This window comes from Argopecten irradians, chromosome 4 (assembly GCF_041381155.1).
Source record: "Argopecten irradians isolate NY chromosome 4, Ai_NY, whole genome shotgun sequence".
NCBI classification, from domain to species: domain Eukaryota; kingdom Metazoa; phylum Mollusca; class Bivalvia; order Pectinida; family Pectinidae; genus Argopecten; species Argopecten irradians.
In genome coordinates this window covers 20,395,754-20,414,397 of record NC_091137.1, presented here as the reverse complement: position 1 = coordinate 20,414,397, position 18,644 = coordinate 20,395,754, and the positions used below count along the sequence as shown (strand labels likewise).

Here is an 18,644-nt window from a genome sequence, read left to right as displayed (position 1 = left end):
AATGAATAGGCCAATCAGAAAGCCAGAAACAAAGAGAAAATTAATTATTAAACGTTAGAAGGGATCGGAATGGAATATCATGGGGTATTTTCATATCCTTTTGACGTCAAAATCCTATGTGAACTCCATTGAACCTTTCCCGATCTTGCTCAAATCACGCGGAAAACACGGATGTATTATTTTTCCTCATATCAGAAGGGTTAACGTTCTTTGTTTCATCGACAACAAACACTGTATATATCTATAGGTTAAATCAGTACGTGGGGAGCCAATGCGTGTGTCATGACTCATGAAGCACTTGACTTTCGATCTGATACAACATAAGGAAATATGAGTCTCTTTGTTGCCTTTCCTGCTAACAGTTGATACCAAATGATTTATAGATAATAGAAATAACTCAGCACCAAATGGAAAAGTAACATGTGTGAAACAGATATCACCACACAGCATACTTCCCGGCTAGATTCGTTGTAATTTAAAATTGAAATTGAAAAGCAAGGAGCATCAGTAATTTCAAGTTCATTTGTTACAGTAAGTAGATCGTATAATACCCCATGTAACTCAATAAGACCATTCCATGTTACTCAATAAGACCACTCCATGTAACTCAATAAGACCATTCCATGTTACTCAATAAGACCGCTCCGTGTTACTCAATAAGACCGTTCCATGTTACTCAATAAACCATTCTATGTTACTCAATAAGACCACTCCATGTTACTCAATAAGACCATTCTATGTTACTCAATAAGACCACTCCATGTTATTCAATATGACTGTTCTATGTTACTCAATAAGACTACTCTATACAATGACGAAATGTATAAAAGACAGATCCTCGTAGTAGATATATCAGGCCACAGAACTTTTACAGATCGTTATGATTTTACTCGTGTTTTGGTTTTGGTAAACTAAGACAATTACTGTAAACGAATTTATTTTCGCGCAATCAAATTTTAACGCAAATTAAAAACAAGTGAGCGAAATTATGAGTTTGTGCATGCAATAATGGATATTATAACGACATACAATAAATAGCGCAACTTTATTTCAGCGCAAAATATCTGACGCAAAAGGTGATAAATATTACAAGGTTTTCCATCAAATTTTATCCGTCAGAAGTTTGATAGTGGGAAATTGATATCTGGATGACAAAATAACAACTCAGTATGTTGAAAAATCACAAACATTTTTAATTTTATGTCAAAGCAAATAAACATAACAACAACAGCTTGGATAACAGTTTGATCTATAAACGTATATTTGGCTTCTAAATCACGGTGTCAACCTTTTATTTGGTAGAATGATCTTCCCACCAATAACACCTACATCGGTAATGTTTTAACCATGTGATCTTTAACAACCATTTTGGCTTGTTTGCCGGGACAACACACATCGTAACATTGTAATGTACTACTTTCACCACTCCACATATACTTAGAGTAAAATGCAAGGAATATATATAAAAAATGACTAGATTCATAAAAACGAGTCTTACATCATTAAACAATATCGGGACACCTTTGATTTTAAACTAGCATATGGCATCTAGAGAACCTAACGACGTTACTCCATTCAAAAAGAAAAAAAAACCAACATTATTTTATCTTGCTTACAGATGCATGCACACGTCTCTCCATCCAAATAACCAGTAATTATCAAAGCAAATCAAAAAAGCCACTCAAATGCAATACAAATATCCAAATTACTGCTTTACCACAATCCTAATAGCTACTGATCATGAACTGTCTTACCATAATCTGAATAACTCTAAGCTGCCTTACCACAATCCTAATTGCCCTCAACTGCGTTACCACATCATCCAAATAGCAATTTGACTAACATACCACAATCTAATAATTAAAAACAGCAACAATCGAAATACATTATAGATAACAAGAAAACTGTAGATACTTATAGATAACAAGAAAACTGTAGATACTCAACTGCATTATCATAATCCAAATAGCCACTTAACTGTCTACCATGATCAAAATAGCCACTTAATTGCCTACTATCATCATATATAGGTACATAATATTGGTACTTTCATTGCACATTTTGAAGTTTTTTAAATATAAGTCCCATACAAAAAACGAACTGTTGTTTGGTCTTCAAAACTCAATTGAATATAACAAATTTCGAAAAAATAAGCATTAGAAATCTTTAAGGCCAATGCCAAATATAAAATATTTTCAAAAGTACAGATTCCACACAATGTAAAACCCTTTATATCTGCTGTTCTATGTAAGTTTGTATGAAAAGATGTGGAAGAATTCATTTCACAGACACTGATAATACTGAAGAACTGTGAAATGAATTTGTGGACCACTTTTTGGCTTCTATCTATATACAAGTTGGTTTTACATTTCAAACTCCCTTTACTTTTTTTTTCACAGTACCGCCAAATTCATTTTAACAATCATTTAACATAATTCTAAACCAATTTCAAGCTAAATGATAAATATGCTTGAAATGGTATTGTATTTGAGGATTTTAAAGTATTAAAAAGGATTGTTTTTTTTAAACTTCTTTTGACTTGGTAAATATTTTCCATGAATAATCTGATAAACCAATTAAGCAATGCTACCTTTACATACCTTGTAGAACAAGAGATCCCAGAGGGATCTTGGCGCCCACCAAAGAATGATTTATGTCTGACAATGGAAAGAGGATCTTTTCCCTGCTTTTCAAACTTTTTCAAACACACTACATATAAAATTTGAGACAGATCGCTATAGTACTTTCTTAGAAAAAGTGGTAACAAACTTCAACAATGAAATCTAAGATGGCGGCCGGTTGGCCATCTTTTTTACCGATCAGTCCCAAAAAGCATTATGGAGCAGTCCTTAAAGGTACTATGCACAACTAGGGTACAAGGGGAAACTATGCTTGGAATTTGAGAAAGATCCCTTCAGTACTTTCTGAGAAATAGCGATAACAAACTTTAACTATCAAAATCCAAGATGGCCGTCGGTCGGTCATCTTGTTCACCGATCGGTCCCAAAATGCAATATGCACAACTAGGGTTCTAGGGGAACCTACATATGAAATTTGAGAAAGATCCCTTCAGTACTTTTTGAGAAATAGCGGTAACAAACTTAAACTATCAAAATCCAAGATGGCCGCCTGTCGGCCATTTTGTTCACCGATCGGTCCCAAAATGCAACATACACAACTAGGGCCCTAGGGAACCTATATATGAAATTTGAGAAAGATCTCTTCAGTACTTTTTGAGAAATAGCGGTAACAAACTTAAACTATCAAAATCCAAGATGGCCGCCTGTCGGCCATCTTGTTGACTGATCGGTCCCAAAATGCAATATGCACAACTAGGGTCCTAGGTGAACCTACATATGAAATTTGAGAAAGATCCCTTCAGTTCTTTTTGAGAAATAGCGGTAACAAACTTTTAACTATCAAAATCCAAGATGGCCGCCTGTCGGCCATCTTGTTGACTGATCGGTCCCAAAATGCAATATGCACAACTAGGGTCCTGGGGGAACCTGTATATGAAATTTGAGAAAGATCCCTTCAGCACTTTTTGAGAAATAGCGGTAACAACCTTTAACTATCAAAATCCAAGATGGCCGCCTGTCGGCCATCTTGTTGACCGATTGGTCCCGAAATGCAATATGCACAACTAGGGTCCTAGGGGAACCTACATATGAAATTTGAGAAAGATCCCTTCAGCACTTTTTGAGAAATAGCGGTAACAAACTTTAACTATCAAAATCCAAGATGGCCGCCTGTCGGCCATCTTGTTGACCGATCGGTCGCAAAATGCAATATGCACAACTAGGGTCCTAGGGGAACCTACATATGAAATTTGAGAAAGATCCCTTTAGCACTTTCTGAGAAATAGCGGTAACAAGAATTGTTAACGGACGGACGGACGGACGGACGGACGGACGGACGGACGACGGACCACGGACGAAAGGCGATTTGAATAGCCCACCATCTGATGATGGTGGGCTAAAAAAGACGATTTATATAATTATCATCAATTTTGGCTATTTCAACAAACAAACAAAAAACAAACAAGGAACTCCATTACACTGTACCTATACAGTACATCCAACCTTAGAAACTATTGGTCAGAGAAGTTTGAACCTTGTCATTAGTAACGACTCTCTTACTTTGTAAATAGAGCCATGATTGGAAGGCACTGTATTCGACCCAATAATCATACAAGGGGCTTAAATTATTGAAGGAAATGAGGGTGGGGTTGGGGGGGCTCAATAAGACAAAATTTGGACCACCCTTTTGTTGCACTTGCTAAACCATAAATTGATTTGCAAAAGAAATCAAGAAGAGAAACTGTTGATTTTTATGTTTCCAGTCAGCAGTTATTTGAGGTGCTTCAAAAGGGGGAGATGGGCACCTATAGGCACTGGAGTACTTACTGGGTCGAATATGGTACATGTATCATGACTATGTTAAATATTTTGAAGCAATAAATCTAATTACAGATGTGGAAATAATACCAATTTTCAGTCATTAAATACAACCTGATTATATAGTTTGAACATAATTCGAAACATACTCCATAACTAGACTCATCCAATTTAATTTAATTTCTATAACAACTAACCCGTATAAAAGGTTGATAAAATATGAAGTTCACACATATTACATGTTTCGCACAAATTGTGAATAGTTACACATGTATAATACAATCAGCAACACAATAAAAAAACTGGCAAAATAAAACCATAATACACGATATATTTTCAGCCACAAAATATTCATTCAGAGCTGTAAATAATCCAATAGATAATAGTGTCTTTACAACTATCAGGACAATGGGACAGTATAAAGTTATCTACAAATTGTCAGGATAATCTACTAGGTGGAATTATGGACATTACATGTGTGAAGGGGTGTATGGGGAAGATTGAAGTGAGGGTGTGTGCGAGGAGAAGAGGAGGAGGGATTATAGATTGGGGGGGGGGGGTGGTTATGTAAGAAGAGAGGAAGGATTACATATGTAGGGGTTACATGTGTGAGAACAGAGGGGGAGGAGGGGTAATACATATGTGGGGTTATGTATATGTAAGAAGAGTTGAAGGAGGAGGGGTTACATATGTGGGGTACGTTATATATGTGTGAATAGAGGAAGGAGGAGGGGGTACATATGTTTGGATTATGTGTGTTTTAAGAAAGAGGGTCAAAGTTATATGTATGATTGTGTGAATGAGTACGTGTCAGTATGTGGGGATGAGGGGAGTGTTGTGAGGAGGAATTCCAACATTACAGTAGAGATATAAATTGAAAATTTATCAAAAAAACATACTGGTATAAATAAAAGCCATAAATATTCTGTGACTTCATAATATGATACAACTTTTATAATTTAAGCATACGGCTACAACCCTAAATCAAACTGACATTAGAACTGAATGTTTTTGTCACATTTTCTAATCCACTGTCTAATGGCTTTATAGTACTGTTCTACATTTTATCAACCTGGGATAGATCTAAATAAATAAATCAGATTTATCATTCCTGGACTTCTTGAAAAGATTGATCATTAACTGCCAATATCTCTATTAATACATTATCATTGACAAACAATTTATCCCGCCTCGAGGAAAAATCTTGTATTCCTATTGGTTAAAATAATGTCATGTGATATCCAATAATAATCATACTATCTATATTAGGTTATAGAATTTCTTATTTGGTTTGGACAATAAGAGTTATCATTTTTGGCTATACGTCACCAGCAACAAGATGACATTTTTAAACACTTTAGGCAGATGATGATAATGAAAGTTAACGTTGGTGATATTATCAAAAGCAAAGAGAAAATTAAACCACTTTTTAGGATATTTAACAGAAATGAACCATAACAACGCATTTGAGGCTTTCAATGAGGTAAAATTGCAGAAGATCCAAGTCATTTCGGTTTACATTTTTGCAGTTTTTATTTTTGTGCATGAAACTATTTTCAGGGCTAGCTCCAGCGGGATAAAAATGTTACAAAGTAAAGTTTCTTAATAATTATATAACTTATTATGGAAAAATATTTGGTGTAAAAGAAGCATGTACCAGGATCAGATTTGCCTCGCTGGATACAAGTTTCTTTTAGACCAATATTTTTCAATATCAGCTATAGGTCATCAATAACAACTGTGTATCGTAACTTATAACATCTGTCAATCATTAATAGCCAATATCAATTTGAATCCTTGTTACTTGAGCTAATATTTATATCTGTCACTGATACTGTAAACCAACTTACTTTTGCGGATACTAAATTCTACGATTTCCATTTCAAAACACGTTCATGACGATTAACATTTGCGTACCTTGTAGTTGAAAATTTATATTGAAATACAAATCAGTATTAATAATGTGAATGCTAATTCCTGGAGTGTAACTTTTGCAAATCACAAAAGTAAATCTCACCAGAAAGGTTTGCAGTAGTGAATATTAGTTAATTATGGTAATATCTTCAATGATATCAGTATTAACAGGACTAGCTGGGTTTTGTCTTTTTCTTGGGTAGATCTAGCCAGCTAACAGGCTTACTCTTGACTTGGTCCCATAAGAACTTTGACAGTTCATCCAGCATAAGGTTGTATCGTACAGTGTGTGATGGGGAGTGGATATTGGCTGTAGTACTGGTGAATGACTGACACTGGGACAGCAGTACCTTCAGGGCAGTCTTCACATCTGATGGAGCATCAAACACCAGGTACTCTTCAATGATCTTACACATCCGTGACAGAGTCGGCTGCTTCAGGACACTCGTACACACACCTGACGCTACATCACACTCTGTCATACAGTCGCCATGGAAACAGTCCTTATCACTAGAACATTGTTGACCTTTAACTTTCTGGTCCAAGTGGTTCTGGGACACGATATCCTCAAAATGGGTCAACCTGGCCTCAAATCTATCAGAGTAGCCGAACTTTGTAGAATCAAGATTGCACATATGAAACTGAGCATTAAATCGCTCTGATAAGGTAGCTACATTTTCCAATAAGCCCACAACTATATTAACTCTTTTGTGCCATTTGGGAAGTGTCCAGCGGTAGGTGTTAGAGAAGAGCCTATCGAGGAAGCCCTTATTCATCCTGTCATACAGGGCAGGAGTGAAGGCTTTGTCATAAGTATACAGAGAGCCACATGTAGCATTAATGACAGGGAATGTTGGTTCGCCTTGGAACAAAAACAGGATGAAAAACTCATGGATATGAAGAAGTTCCCATATAGAGTTCGCTTCTCCGAAGTTAAGCTGGAAATGATAAAACCAGAGGCCCATGGGCCTTAGCGGTCACCTGAGTTCAGACATAGAATGAAACAAAGACATGCATATAAACGCTATAAATATATATTGGCCCATCAGGCCCTTGAAGTCAGTCGGTGATTTTATAAATTTTTAATCTATGAAGATTATTTGGTTCCATCAAATCTGTGAATTCAGGAGAAAGATTTTTGAAATGTTATCCATTTTGACCCCTTTTGGCCCCACCCCTCTCGCCCCTGGGGGTCGGCCAGGACCAATATGGATATGATGTTAAATGCTATCTCAGGCTAATAATTCTAACCCAGATTGACTAATTTCCTATGAAAACTAAGCAAATAATGTTCCTAAATGTGTTTTCCTATATAAACTATAGTAAAATTGACCCCCTCCCTTGGGGAAAATCTGAGATCCCAGGGCCATGAAATTCACAAATTTTTGTAAAGGGCCTTAAGACCTTCCGATCTATCAAGAGTATCTGGTTCCATCAAATCTGTGAATTAAAAAAGAAGATTTTTGAAATTACCATTTTGACCCCTTTTGGCTCCGCCCCTCTGGCCCCTGGGGGTCAGCCATGACCAGTATGGATATGATGTTAAAATGCTATTTCAGGCTAATAATTCTAACCCAGTTTGACTAATTTCCTATGAAAATTAGGCAAATAATGTTCATAAATGTGTTTTTCCTATATAAACTAAAGTAAACTTGACCCCCTCCCCAGGGGGAAACATGAGACCCCAGGGTCATATTATTCACAATTTTTGTAAAGGACTTTAAGACCTTTCCATCTATGCAGAGTATTTGATTCTACCAGTTCCAGAATTTCAGAAGAAGATTTTTGAAGTTTTAGCCTATTTGACCGGTTTTGGGACCGCCCCTAAGGCCCCTAGGGATCAGTCATGGAAAATTTGGTAATAAGATTCAATGGCCATCACATAGGGATAATTCTGACTACAATTGACTAATTTCCTATTATAATGACTAAATAATGCTCAAAATTGTGTTTTCCATATATAAACTTATATATAGTAAACTTAACCCCCTCCCTAGGGGGAAACCTGAGACTCAAGGGTCATATAATTCACAATTTTCATAAAACACCTTAAGACCTGTCCATCTATGAAGAGTATTTGATTCTACCATTTCCAGTATTTAAGAAGAAGATTTTTAAAGTTTTAGCCTATTTGCCCCTTTTGGCCCTTTTGGCCCCGCCCCTCTGCCCCGAGGGGGTTGACCAGGACCAATATAGATATGATATTAAAATGTTATCTCATGCTTATTTATAAATTTAAACAAGTTTGACTCATTTCGTATTAAAATTGAGCAAAAAATGCTCATAAATGTGTTTTCACTATATAAACTATAGTAAACTTGACCCCCTCCCCAGGGGGAAACGTGAGACCCCAGGGTCATATAATTCACAATTTTGGTAAAGGACCTCAAGACCTTTCCATCTATGGAGAGTATGTGATTCTACCATTTCCAGAATTTCAGAAGAATATTTTTGAAGATATAGCCTATTTGACCCCTTTTGACCACGCCCCTAAGGCCCCTGGGGGTCAGTCATGGAAAATTGGTTAATAGGATTCAATGGCAATCTCATACTGATAATTCTGACAATATTTGACCCATTTCCTATTACAAATGATCAAATAATACTCAAAAATGTGTTTTCCCTATATAAACTATAGTAAACTTAACCCCCTCCCCAGGGGGAAACCTGAGACCCCAGGGTCATATAATTCACAATTTTTGTAAAGGACCTTATGACCTTTCTATCTATGAAGAGTATTTAATTCCATCACATCTGTGAGTGGAGAAGAAGATTTTTGAAATTTTAGTCAATTTTACCCCTTTTGGCCCCTCCCATAGCTCCCTGGGGGGTGGGGACCATATAATTCACAATTTTGATTGGCCTTATGCCTTAGAAGGTTTGTGCAAAATTTCATTGAAATTGCTTCAGCAGTTTTGGAGAAGAAGTCGAAAATGTAAATTGTTTACGGACATACGACGACGACGGACGACGGACGACGACGGACAAAAGGCGATTTGAATAGGTCACTTGAGACTTCGTCTCAGGTGACCTAAAAATAAACACTAATGAACCTACTTTTCAATTTAGATATACTTTAAATATCCTAAAGAAAAATGGTCATACACTTCCTTATGATACAGAAATGAGACGTAAAGCAGACTTTGTCCAGCATGACCTGACAGAAAAAGATGGGACAGAATATGACCTCCCCTTCACTTCACGGCAGGCATAAAATGCCTTTGATGTTAATGCAAATTGAAATATCATCCATTATTATCATAATATCTTGTAGTGTCGGTATGTCAGTATAACAAAAACGTTTTACAAAACATAACACTGTATTAGTTATTATTATGTGAGACAAATAAACAAATATTGGTCTGTTTTATGAACAGCAGTATCTCAACCCGTCTGTTATGCGGTAAATGACCCACCTCAAGGTCACGAGTTGGAATTTCATGTGGGAATCCCATGTGGGAAAGTTGCCAGCTACTAACTAGTGGTTTTCTCTAGGTCTTTGGCTTTCCTCCACCACCTGGCACATCCTTAAATGACCCTGGCTGTTACAGCGCCGTTACAACAAGTGTTCCTGTTTACATTCATTCACTCGATAGACACATTGGCTGGTAGCTGATCTAGTAGGCTGGTAACTGATGCAGTAGATTAGATTTTAGGTGGCATGTAACGAAGGCACTGATTGGCTGAAGCATCGGCAGCCCGACTGATTGCTCTCTGACTGACAAGATCGCCGACAACATTGAGAAGTAGGCGGAGCCAGCAGATCTTTGATGTTCATACCCGACTCTGTTGTACAATGTGTTTGATCACGTTGTGTACTATTTAATTTTTTACAATGTATACATTCAATCACTGTATTAAAAATTCGTAATTGTTTTGTTTCACTTTTTAAGCGAATGTTTTGAGGATGATTTGTTCATAAATTATTGGCCATTTCTCTCGACTTCGGGGAGTAGTCATACTGTAGCGTGACGTTATGTATCTACCAACGTTCCAATGGATCAAACTTTTCATCATGATTATTAATGTGTTGGGTTTAGATCTATTGTATCCATTCTAATGTTACATGTAATGTCATAGCCGAATCTAGCGTTAGCTACTGTTGTACCTTCTGACTGACTTTTCCGCTGCAAGGTCCGTTTGGTGTGGAAAGACAAATCAGGTACGGCTGACAATATATTATGTCTTATCAGAATATGTTCCGATCAAACACGGTTTTGATACATACCTGGATGTTACATGTCGTAGGGGATGTTATTCTAGTTGTAGACTTTGAGTTTGAATGCATTGCCTAAATATTTATAATTTAATTTGATTCATATTTGAAGTAATGTTCTCAGACGTTGGCGCATGCGCGGCGGTAGTTTACAAAATGTAGGTTGATTTTAGCTGAGAAATTGTCAACACTAGATTCAAATGCATCTCTCTGATTAAATACAGGTGACAAAGTTACAAGAGATCCCAGAGGGATCTTGGTGCCCACCAAAGAATGATCTATGTCTGACAAACGAAAGAGGGATCTTTTCTCTGCTTTTCAAACTTTTACTACATATAAAATTTGAGAAAGATCTAGATTGAGTACTTTCTGAGATATAAAACAGTAACAAACTTCAATAATAAAAATCCAAGATGAATCTACCTGTCGGCCGGCCACCTTTTTGACCAATCAGTCCGAAAATGCAATATGCACAATTAAGGTCCTAGGGGAACTTACATATACAATTTGAGACAGATCACTTCAGTACTTTCTGAGAAATAGCGGTAACAAACATTAATTGTCAAATTCCAAGATGGTGGCCTGTCGGCCATCTTGTTGACTGATCGGTCCCAAAATGCTATGTGCACAACTAGACCAGTAGGGGAACCTTCACATGAAATTCAAGACAGAATCCTTTCAGTACTTTCTGAGCAATAGTGGTAACAAGCTTCAACTATCTAAATCAAAGATGGCGGCCTGTCGGCCATCTTGTTCATCGATCGGTCCCATAATGCAATATACACAAGTAGACCTCTAGAGGAACCTGCACATGCAATTTGAGACAGATCCCTTCAGTACTTTCTGAGAAATAGCGGTAACAAACTTCAATTGTCAAAATCCAAGATGGCGGCATGGCGGCCTGTCGGCCATCTTGTTGATCGATCAGTCCAAAAATGCAATATGCACAACTAGGGCCCTAGGGGAACCTACATGTGAAATTTGAGAAGAATCCCTTCAGTACTTTCTGAGAAATAGCGGTAACAAACTTTGACTATCAAAATCCAAGATGGCAGCCTGTCGGCCATCTTGTTGACCGATTGGTCCCAAAATGCAATATACACAACTAAACCCCTAGGTGAACCTACATGTGAAATTTGAGAGAGATCCCTTCAGCACTTTCTGAGAAATAGCGGTAACAAACTTTAACTATCAAAATCCAAGATAGCTGCCTGGCGGCCATTTTGTTGACCGTTTGGTCCCAAAATGCAATATGCACAACTAGGGGCCCTAGGGGAACCTACGTATGAAATTTGAGAAAGATCCCTTCAGTACTTTCTGAGAAATAGCGGTAAAAAGAATTGTTAACGGGACGGAAGGACGGACAGACGGACGGACGGAAGGACGGACGACGGACTACGGACAAAAAGCCATTTGAATAGCCCACCATCTGATGATGGTGGGCTAGTGGGCTAAAAAAAATCTACGCCTACAGCTGGAATAGCATCCCCTACTAACATCCAGGTATGTGTCAAAGCCGTGTTTTATCGGAATATATTTTGACAAGACACGATGTTCGGTTGTACATTGTACCTGATTTGGATTCACACACCTTGCGGTAAAGTTATAATTAGTCAGAAGCAGGTGATTTCTTTTCCTTACAATTTCTGACTGACTTTTCCGCTACAACAGTAGCTCTTTCTATACGTACTTCACAGATTAGCGCTGATTTAGAGTCTATAAATGAGGTAATTAAAATGTATTTGTGTAACCATTTTACATTATGAAGCTTACGATGCCGATCATGTTATGTAGTAATTGACGACAGACATTTCCAACTGTTTTAGCTCCTCCCCTACATTGAAGCGACAGCCAATGAGAGCCGTGCTTACACAGCTTATTGAATGTCGTTGGCAAACTGACTAGCTACCATGCAACCTGACTAGCTACCAATCAAGCAAACCACCTACTAGGCTGGCCGTCACATTTACGCTTATTGTAACAGCGCTGTAATAGGGCATTAAAATAACTAAACTGATATATAAAGAGCAGTATTTCAACACTAAGATTGCCCGTCCACCACGTACCACAACCAATTAATTTAAAGATTTCTGTAGACTTCCTAAATTAACACTAATGTTGAGATCTAAAACAGACCAATGTGGGATTAATGTTGATGCTATACAAACCTTGCCATCATGACTAGCATCAGCAAAATTGTACAGGCGCTCCATCAGTTCCGTCAGATCCACCGGTCCAAGTTTGGCAGTAATGAAGCGTTCCAGCAGGTGACGAAAGTCATCATTAGTAAGTTTACCCTCTAGGGGGCGTAAATGGAATGGCAGCCCAAAGCTATCATTGTCCCTTCTCAGTTCACCAGGAGGTAGGACCTTGAACTTGGCAATGGACTTCTTTGAATGGAATGTCTGAAAAGTAATTAATGCTCCCCAATTACATGTGTCCCTGATGAAAACGATTTTTTGTGTTTGTTTTTGTGTCCGCATAATTATAGTTATGGATATTTCAGGATGTATCAGGTTTTGATGTTACAGCAAAGCCTGAGAAGCACAAAAACTTACAGAAGAACAGAAACAAGAAAGGAAATATAATAAAGTGCCATATATATATGGGCCTCAATTTAGCAACCAAAAGATGCTTACTTTCGTTATAACTGCTACAAATAAAATTTCACCGTAAGTTTATAATTATCACACCGAATATGAAATAAAAACTTGAGGTTCTCCTCAAGGCAAACTTAGATGTATTACGACTTGACAGAAACTAAAGTGAAATATAAACTTACCATGATATCACTGGACATGGAAAGACATTTAGGTAAAACAAACGTTTTGGAGATACACAAGTCATGGCACAGAAACCCAGCGGCATAACCTTTGTCATAATCTTCACACTGGTGAACAGAGATTAATTCTCATCAGTATGTAATATAACATTTTTACCTTCTCTCTTTCAATAGTTTTGTTTGATTTTTTTTTATATCTTAAATTGTTATCAGATTAAAATTTAAGATATATGTTATCTGTTGTTGGCAACATATCATCCTGTGTACCGGGAGAGTCTTTTACTCTTTATTATTATATCATCAAATCATGTTATGGTAAAAACATGTAAATGTATGTATATATACATAACTTAACGGTTTTTGTCTTGATAAAGTAAAACTCACAGGCTATTGTGTATATATGACTCACAAGTTGGTGTAACTCATCATAAGTATACCTCGTTTTTTGTACATACAACTCATAATTTGTAAGCAAACATGTAAATCATTTGTTTTGTATTATGAGCTGGCTCACTGGTTGTGTATGTGTCATCACTTTTCGTGTATGTATATGACTCACCAATTGTTGTGTAGCTGTGGTAGTATCACATGGATCCTTTAACATATACCAAAGACTCAGGACAAACAAGAAAACAAGAATGGCAAGGCCAACCAGCAGTTTCCAGAGGTCACGCTCACATACCCATACAATTGCAGTCAGCTGTAGGGAAACACATGTACTTTTTCTCTTACCATAATAATAAATCAAATTTCAGGTAAGCCACTCTCAAAATAAAGATTTAAACATACAAATGGACCATTAGAGTTATACTTACATCTATATGTATACTGTATATTATTATAGTCAATATTTTGGGGTCTTTTTTAATATAAAATGTATATGAAATAATTCCTAGTGTTAATTTTTTTCTGAACACTGCATCCTATAACTTAATTAACATAACAATATAGTTTAAATGCAGTCAAATTAATCCTGATTCTGAGTATCAATTTTTGACAAACTTTTATATCTATATTTCTAAATAATATTGTATTCAGTGAAGCTAAGTATATAGACACTAATCTTATATTATCCTGACTATAGTCATGCAACATCTGTTTTATCATGCATAGAACAAAATTACTACATTCAGTAAATAGTTCTATACATTTCTATGGAATTTAAGATATGAAATAAAAAGGAAGAGCAAGGTCCATGGTTCCTTTCAATAGGAAATTAGAATTTTGACAAAAGTCTGTATGAATTTAAGAACAAGAGTTTTTAGTCTTACCAGTTTACTTGAGTAATAAGACATCCGCTGCCACCAGTCTGAGGGTCTACAGCCTATTCTGATTAGGCATGTAGTCTTCCGTAGGCATGCGGGCCTAAGTAAAATCCTCATCCCTGTAATAAATTATTATCAATCAATTAGATATCATTCTATTAGTAACATGCATATGCCTATTTCATGAAAGACAGAAATTTATGCAAGATTATGTATGTATACACATGTACTGGCTGGGATGCATGATAATAGATTAAATACACATAGAAGAACCGTCTATATTTGTTCTCTCTTTTTCAGGTAAAAGTTCCATAACCACAATGCATGGCATATTCAAGATTAGGCCTGGCCAGAGCTTTTGTGTGCCTTTCCTTGACCATAGTTCAAAGACTGAGCTTTTGGTGGCACAAGACAGGACAGCAACTGTATCAGAGCTACAGGTGTCTCCTCCTAGAACTACAGTTTGTGTTCTGATATAACTTTTTATAATTTAAATATTATTTTTCACTGAATTCCATAATGGTGTATGTGGTTTTCCTCTAAATTCCATAATAATGTAAATTGTGAGTCACAAGGAGGTAACTAACTTTTTCAAAAGCCTTAGATTAAAACAATTTGTAATATGCAGTAAGCATATCAGTTTGATTAATAAATTAAATAACAAAAAAAGTTCACTATCAGCCTTTACTTAAGGGCACTTTCAAGTGATTTTCAAAATTTATTACTGATACATACCATAAACGTGTGAAAAGTTTAGACCTGAAGTGAATTAAACACTTTGTGAAAATTCCAGTATCCACATTTATTATCATGAACATTCAAATGTATGTAAATACAGTGTATATACGTGGTCATATAGGCAGACTAAACAAAACACATCTGGCTAAATTAATTTCAAAACTCAATCTAATCAATTTTAATTAGATTGTTTCAAAACTAGTTCTGAATTTCTGCTTAAGGAGTTAACATGAAGGGAATAGGTGGAAATAACTTGGAAAAATCACTTTAAACATGGCCTACAAATCAATGTTGACTGTAGACTACGAAGTGTAATAATTTTACTTCACATGCTGAAGGTATTCCTTTTCTACTTACTTTGTACTGTTGTATGTTAACGATTTTCGAAATGAGGGAGATGAAATCGGATAAAACTTAAGAGCATCTCCAGGCTGTCGACAATGATGACTTCCTATAACGAGTTACCTTTAACAGATGAAACGCGTGTCACGATAAACGTGGGTTTATGAACAGATGAAATCTGGAAATCAGCTGAGAAAGGCGTCTGCTTACGTTCGCTATAGACCTGTATATAATGCGATAAATCACCAAATATTATCAATTCTGTAAAGAAACACTCTGTTGAGTGTTATCGGCGATACTTACTTTTGCTAAGAAATGCATGGAAACATACTGATAAGCACCCCACACTTCATAAAAGGGTCTGGTGTAGTCTCTCCATGTTTTGGATAATTTTAACCGGAAGCCAAAGGGAGGTTACTCTAAAATAACAAGAGGCCCATGCCAGTGCATCTTCGGAACAACCGGTTCGGTTGACATACCTGCAGTTTTTTATACAGACATATGAGGGCTTTGTCAAGGCTTGTCAAAAAAAAAAAAAAAAAAAACCCACCAGGTTCATATAGAAGAACAGGGAAAATACACATTCCTGTCGAGTGCCCCGACCAGGAATCGAACCCCCCGCCGGCCCGGGCCGTTTTCGATTATACGGTTTGACTGGTTGGACATGGTTGTTCGTTTATTAATTAAAGACGGACCTAGTGATTTTATATTGTTTTCAGACGAGCCTTGACAAAGCCATCACAGGCCTGTATCAAAAACTGCAGGTCTGTCAGGATTTATACAATGTACTTGAAATAATGAACCAACGGTCTTCTTCTTCTTTGGTGTATCACCATCCGTCAATATTGACGATTTTAGGTGAGGTGATCGGCTCAGTGGCGTGGGGGAAGGGGTTATATACAGTGCATTTTTTTCTCTCTTCTGGTGCTGGAATAGATAAAAGTAGGTAGGTTAAAAACATGATAAAAAGAGGTGCTTATTTGTGAGTGGGGGCTTCAAGGGCTACGTTGTTTATGTTTGCCTTGAAGCCCTCCAATGTAGTGTTTTGTACTGTTGCAACAGGGAGGAGATTCCAGTGTGTGGGGAAAAAGGAGTACTTAAATGTATCCTTTTTGGCTGCGATGTGTCTGTATGCATAGGGATGTGTGTGCGTGTCTAGTGCGGGTGTCTACAGGTGTTAGGTATTGTTCTGGGTTGATGGCAACGAGATGGTGTGTGATTTTATATAGGAGGATGAGTCGTGATTGTAGACGGCGTGTTTGTAGTGTTCATGCGCGGATCCGGCGTACGCCCCCCCTAAAATAGGAGAGAGAAAAAAAAAGAAAAAGGAAAAAGAAGGGAAAAGAAAGAGGGGAAGGAAGGAAAAGAAGGAAGAAAGAAAAAAAAAAAGAGGGAGAAAGGGAAAAAATTAAGGAATTAGATATAGAGTGGGAATTAGACAGAAAGCTCCATATCCTACCTTTACCGTTTGATGTTATCATTTTAAAATCTAAATGTATTCGACTTTGTGGTACATACATGCATGAACATACTTGTATCCAGGCGCAATGGAATAATTATATATTTTTTTTCGTGTAAGTTAAGGTTTTATCTCCATCGCTTAAAAGGTACAATGTAAATCCCTTCAAGTATTTACTTTAAAAAAAAAAACAAAAAAAAAACGATAAAATAATATCGTTGAATGATAATGATATTGTCATTAATATTCAATATTGACAGGTTATATCTCGATATCCTTAGCAATAAAAGAAAATGGGGAGGGGGTGGGTGGAAGGAATTGTAGCTGGCCATGAGTCTTCGTTGGTTGACTATATGTCATGCCCTTCGTTTTCCAGGTTGTAAATGATATATTACACATTTTTGAATCAGCATTAAAGTCCTGTATTAAATCCTACTATCAATTCACAAATGTGTGCGTACTTTCAAAACGCCAGTTACAAGATCACTACTGACGCCGAATGCTTCTAGAAGCCTTTTATTTGTCCTAAGAAAATGTTTGTAAAGAAAAAAGTGGAATGCGACAGAGAATGAGAGCTTCTAGGGTCTAGGTGCACCCCATGGCCAGATGCCTTCCTTTTTTGTTTCAATAAAAACATATCTTAATGATAATGTTATAAGATAGGCAAACGATGTTAAAAAATTAATGCACATGACAAAAGGCTCCCTATTAGAAAACAGGATGATAGCAATGGTTCCTGGCACCGTATGGCCATAGACAAGACCACTGGCCTTCTTTTCTTTCATTGTCCAATACACGAATTATGAAGATTGTGTAAGTTAGGGAAAATGAATTATCTAATCTGAGAGATAATGTATAAAAGTAAAAGCTTATATCGTTAAAAAAAGTTCACATACACTTTCATTAGTCCTATAAAAACCTTCGATAGGCGACCCCTAGCTGCAATATTGTAGCTCAAAAGACTTTTAGACTGAAAATGGTGTCTTCTTTAGAGCTACAATTGTTCCCTATTACTTCAAAACCTTCAAAAAAGTATGAAAAACTGTGGCCGAGTGATTTTCGGAGGCAGTGCTCCACTACGATACATAGGGTCCAATTCGTACCCGGCCTAAAGACATAGTAGGCCGAGTACGTATATTCGTTCTAGGCGGCCCCCAGACCCCCATCCTTTTCTTTGCTTCGTGCCTCTATGAATAGATATTCAGATTTTAGGCAGTGCAATTCTGTAACTTTGTATTCAAAATATGACATTAGACATCAAAAATAATAAACGAACATTTTTACATGGCTTCAATTATTTTTTGGAAAAAGTGTACATTTATTCGAGGGCTTCTGGGGGCCTAGGCGGCCCCCAGACCCCCGCCCTTCTTCGCTTTATGTCCATATAAATATTAAGATTTTGATATTGCAATTCTGTAAGTAAAAAAATAAATAAATCAAAACTTCAAATAAAAAATATGACACTTGACACGAAAACCATAAATAAACATCCTTAAATGGCTTCAATTATTTTCTGGAAAATGTGTTCATG

At 36.7% G+C, this 18,644-nt stretch overlaps 1 protein-coding gene across 2 annotated transcripts; it reads right to left on the bottom strand.

Annotated features, from left to right (window-relative positions):
* Positions 1–1,172: 1,172 nt before the first annotated feature.
* Positions 1,173–18,178, bottom strand: LOC138320896 (divergent protein kinase domain 1B-like). 2 transcript variants are annotated; one of them, XM_069264192.1, is made up of 7 exons: positions 15,958–18,178; positions 15,670–15,777; positions 14,581–14,693; positions 13,869–14,009; positions 13,310–13,417; positions 12,696–12,932; positions 1,173–7,249 (listed from the first exon to the last, which is right to left on the bottom strand). In XM_069264192.1, the coding sequence occupies exons 3-7, from the start codon at positions 14,689–14,691 to the stop codon at positions 6,485–6,487; spliced, it is 1,362 nt and encodes a 453-aa protein (XP_069120293.1). In that variant the 5' UTR covers positions 14,692–14,693; positions 15,670–15,777; positions 15,958–18,178; the 3' UTR covers positions 1,173–6,484. The 2 variants fall into 2 exon arrangements, with proteins under 2 accessions (XP_069120293.1, XP_069120292.1); XM_069264191.1 differs by lacking the exon at positions 15,670–15,777 and having other exon boundaries at positions 15,958–18,177.
* Positions 18,179–18,644: the final 466 nt, after the last annotated feature.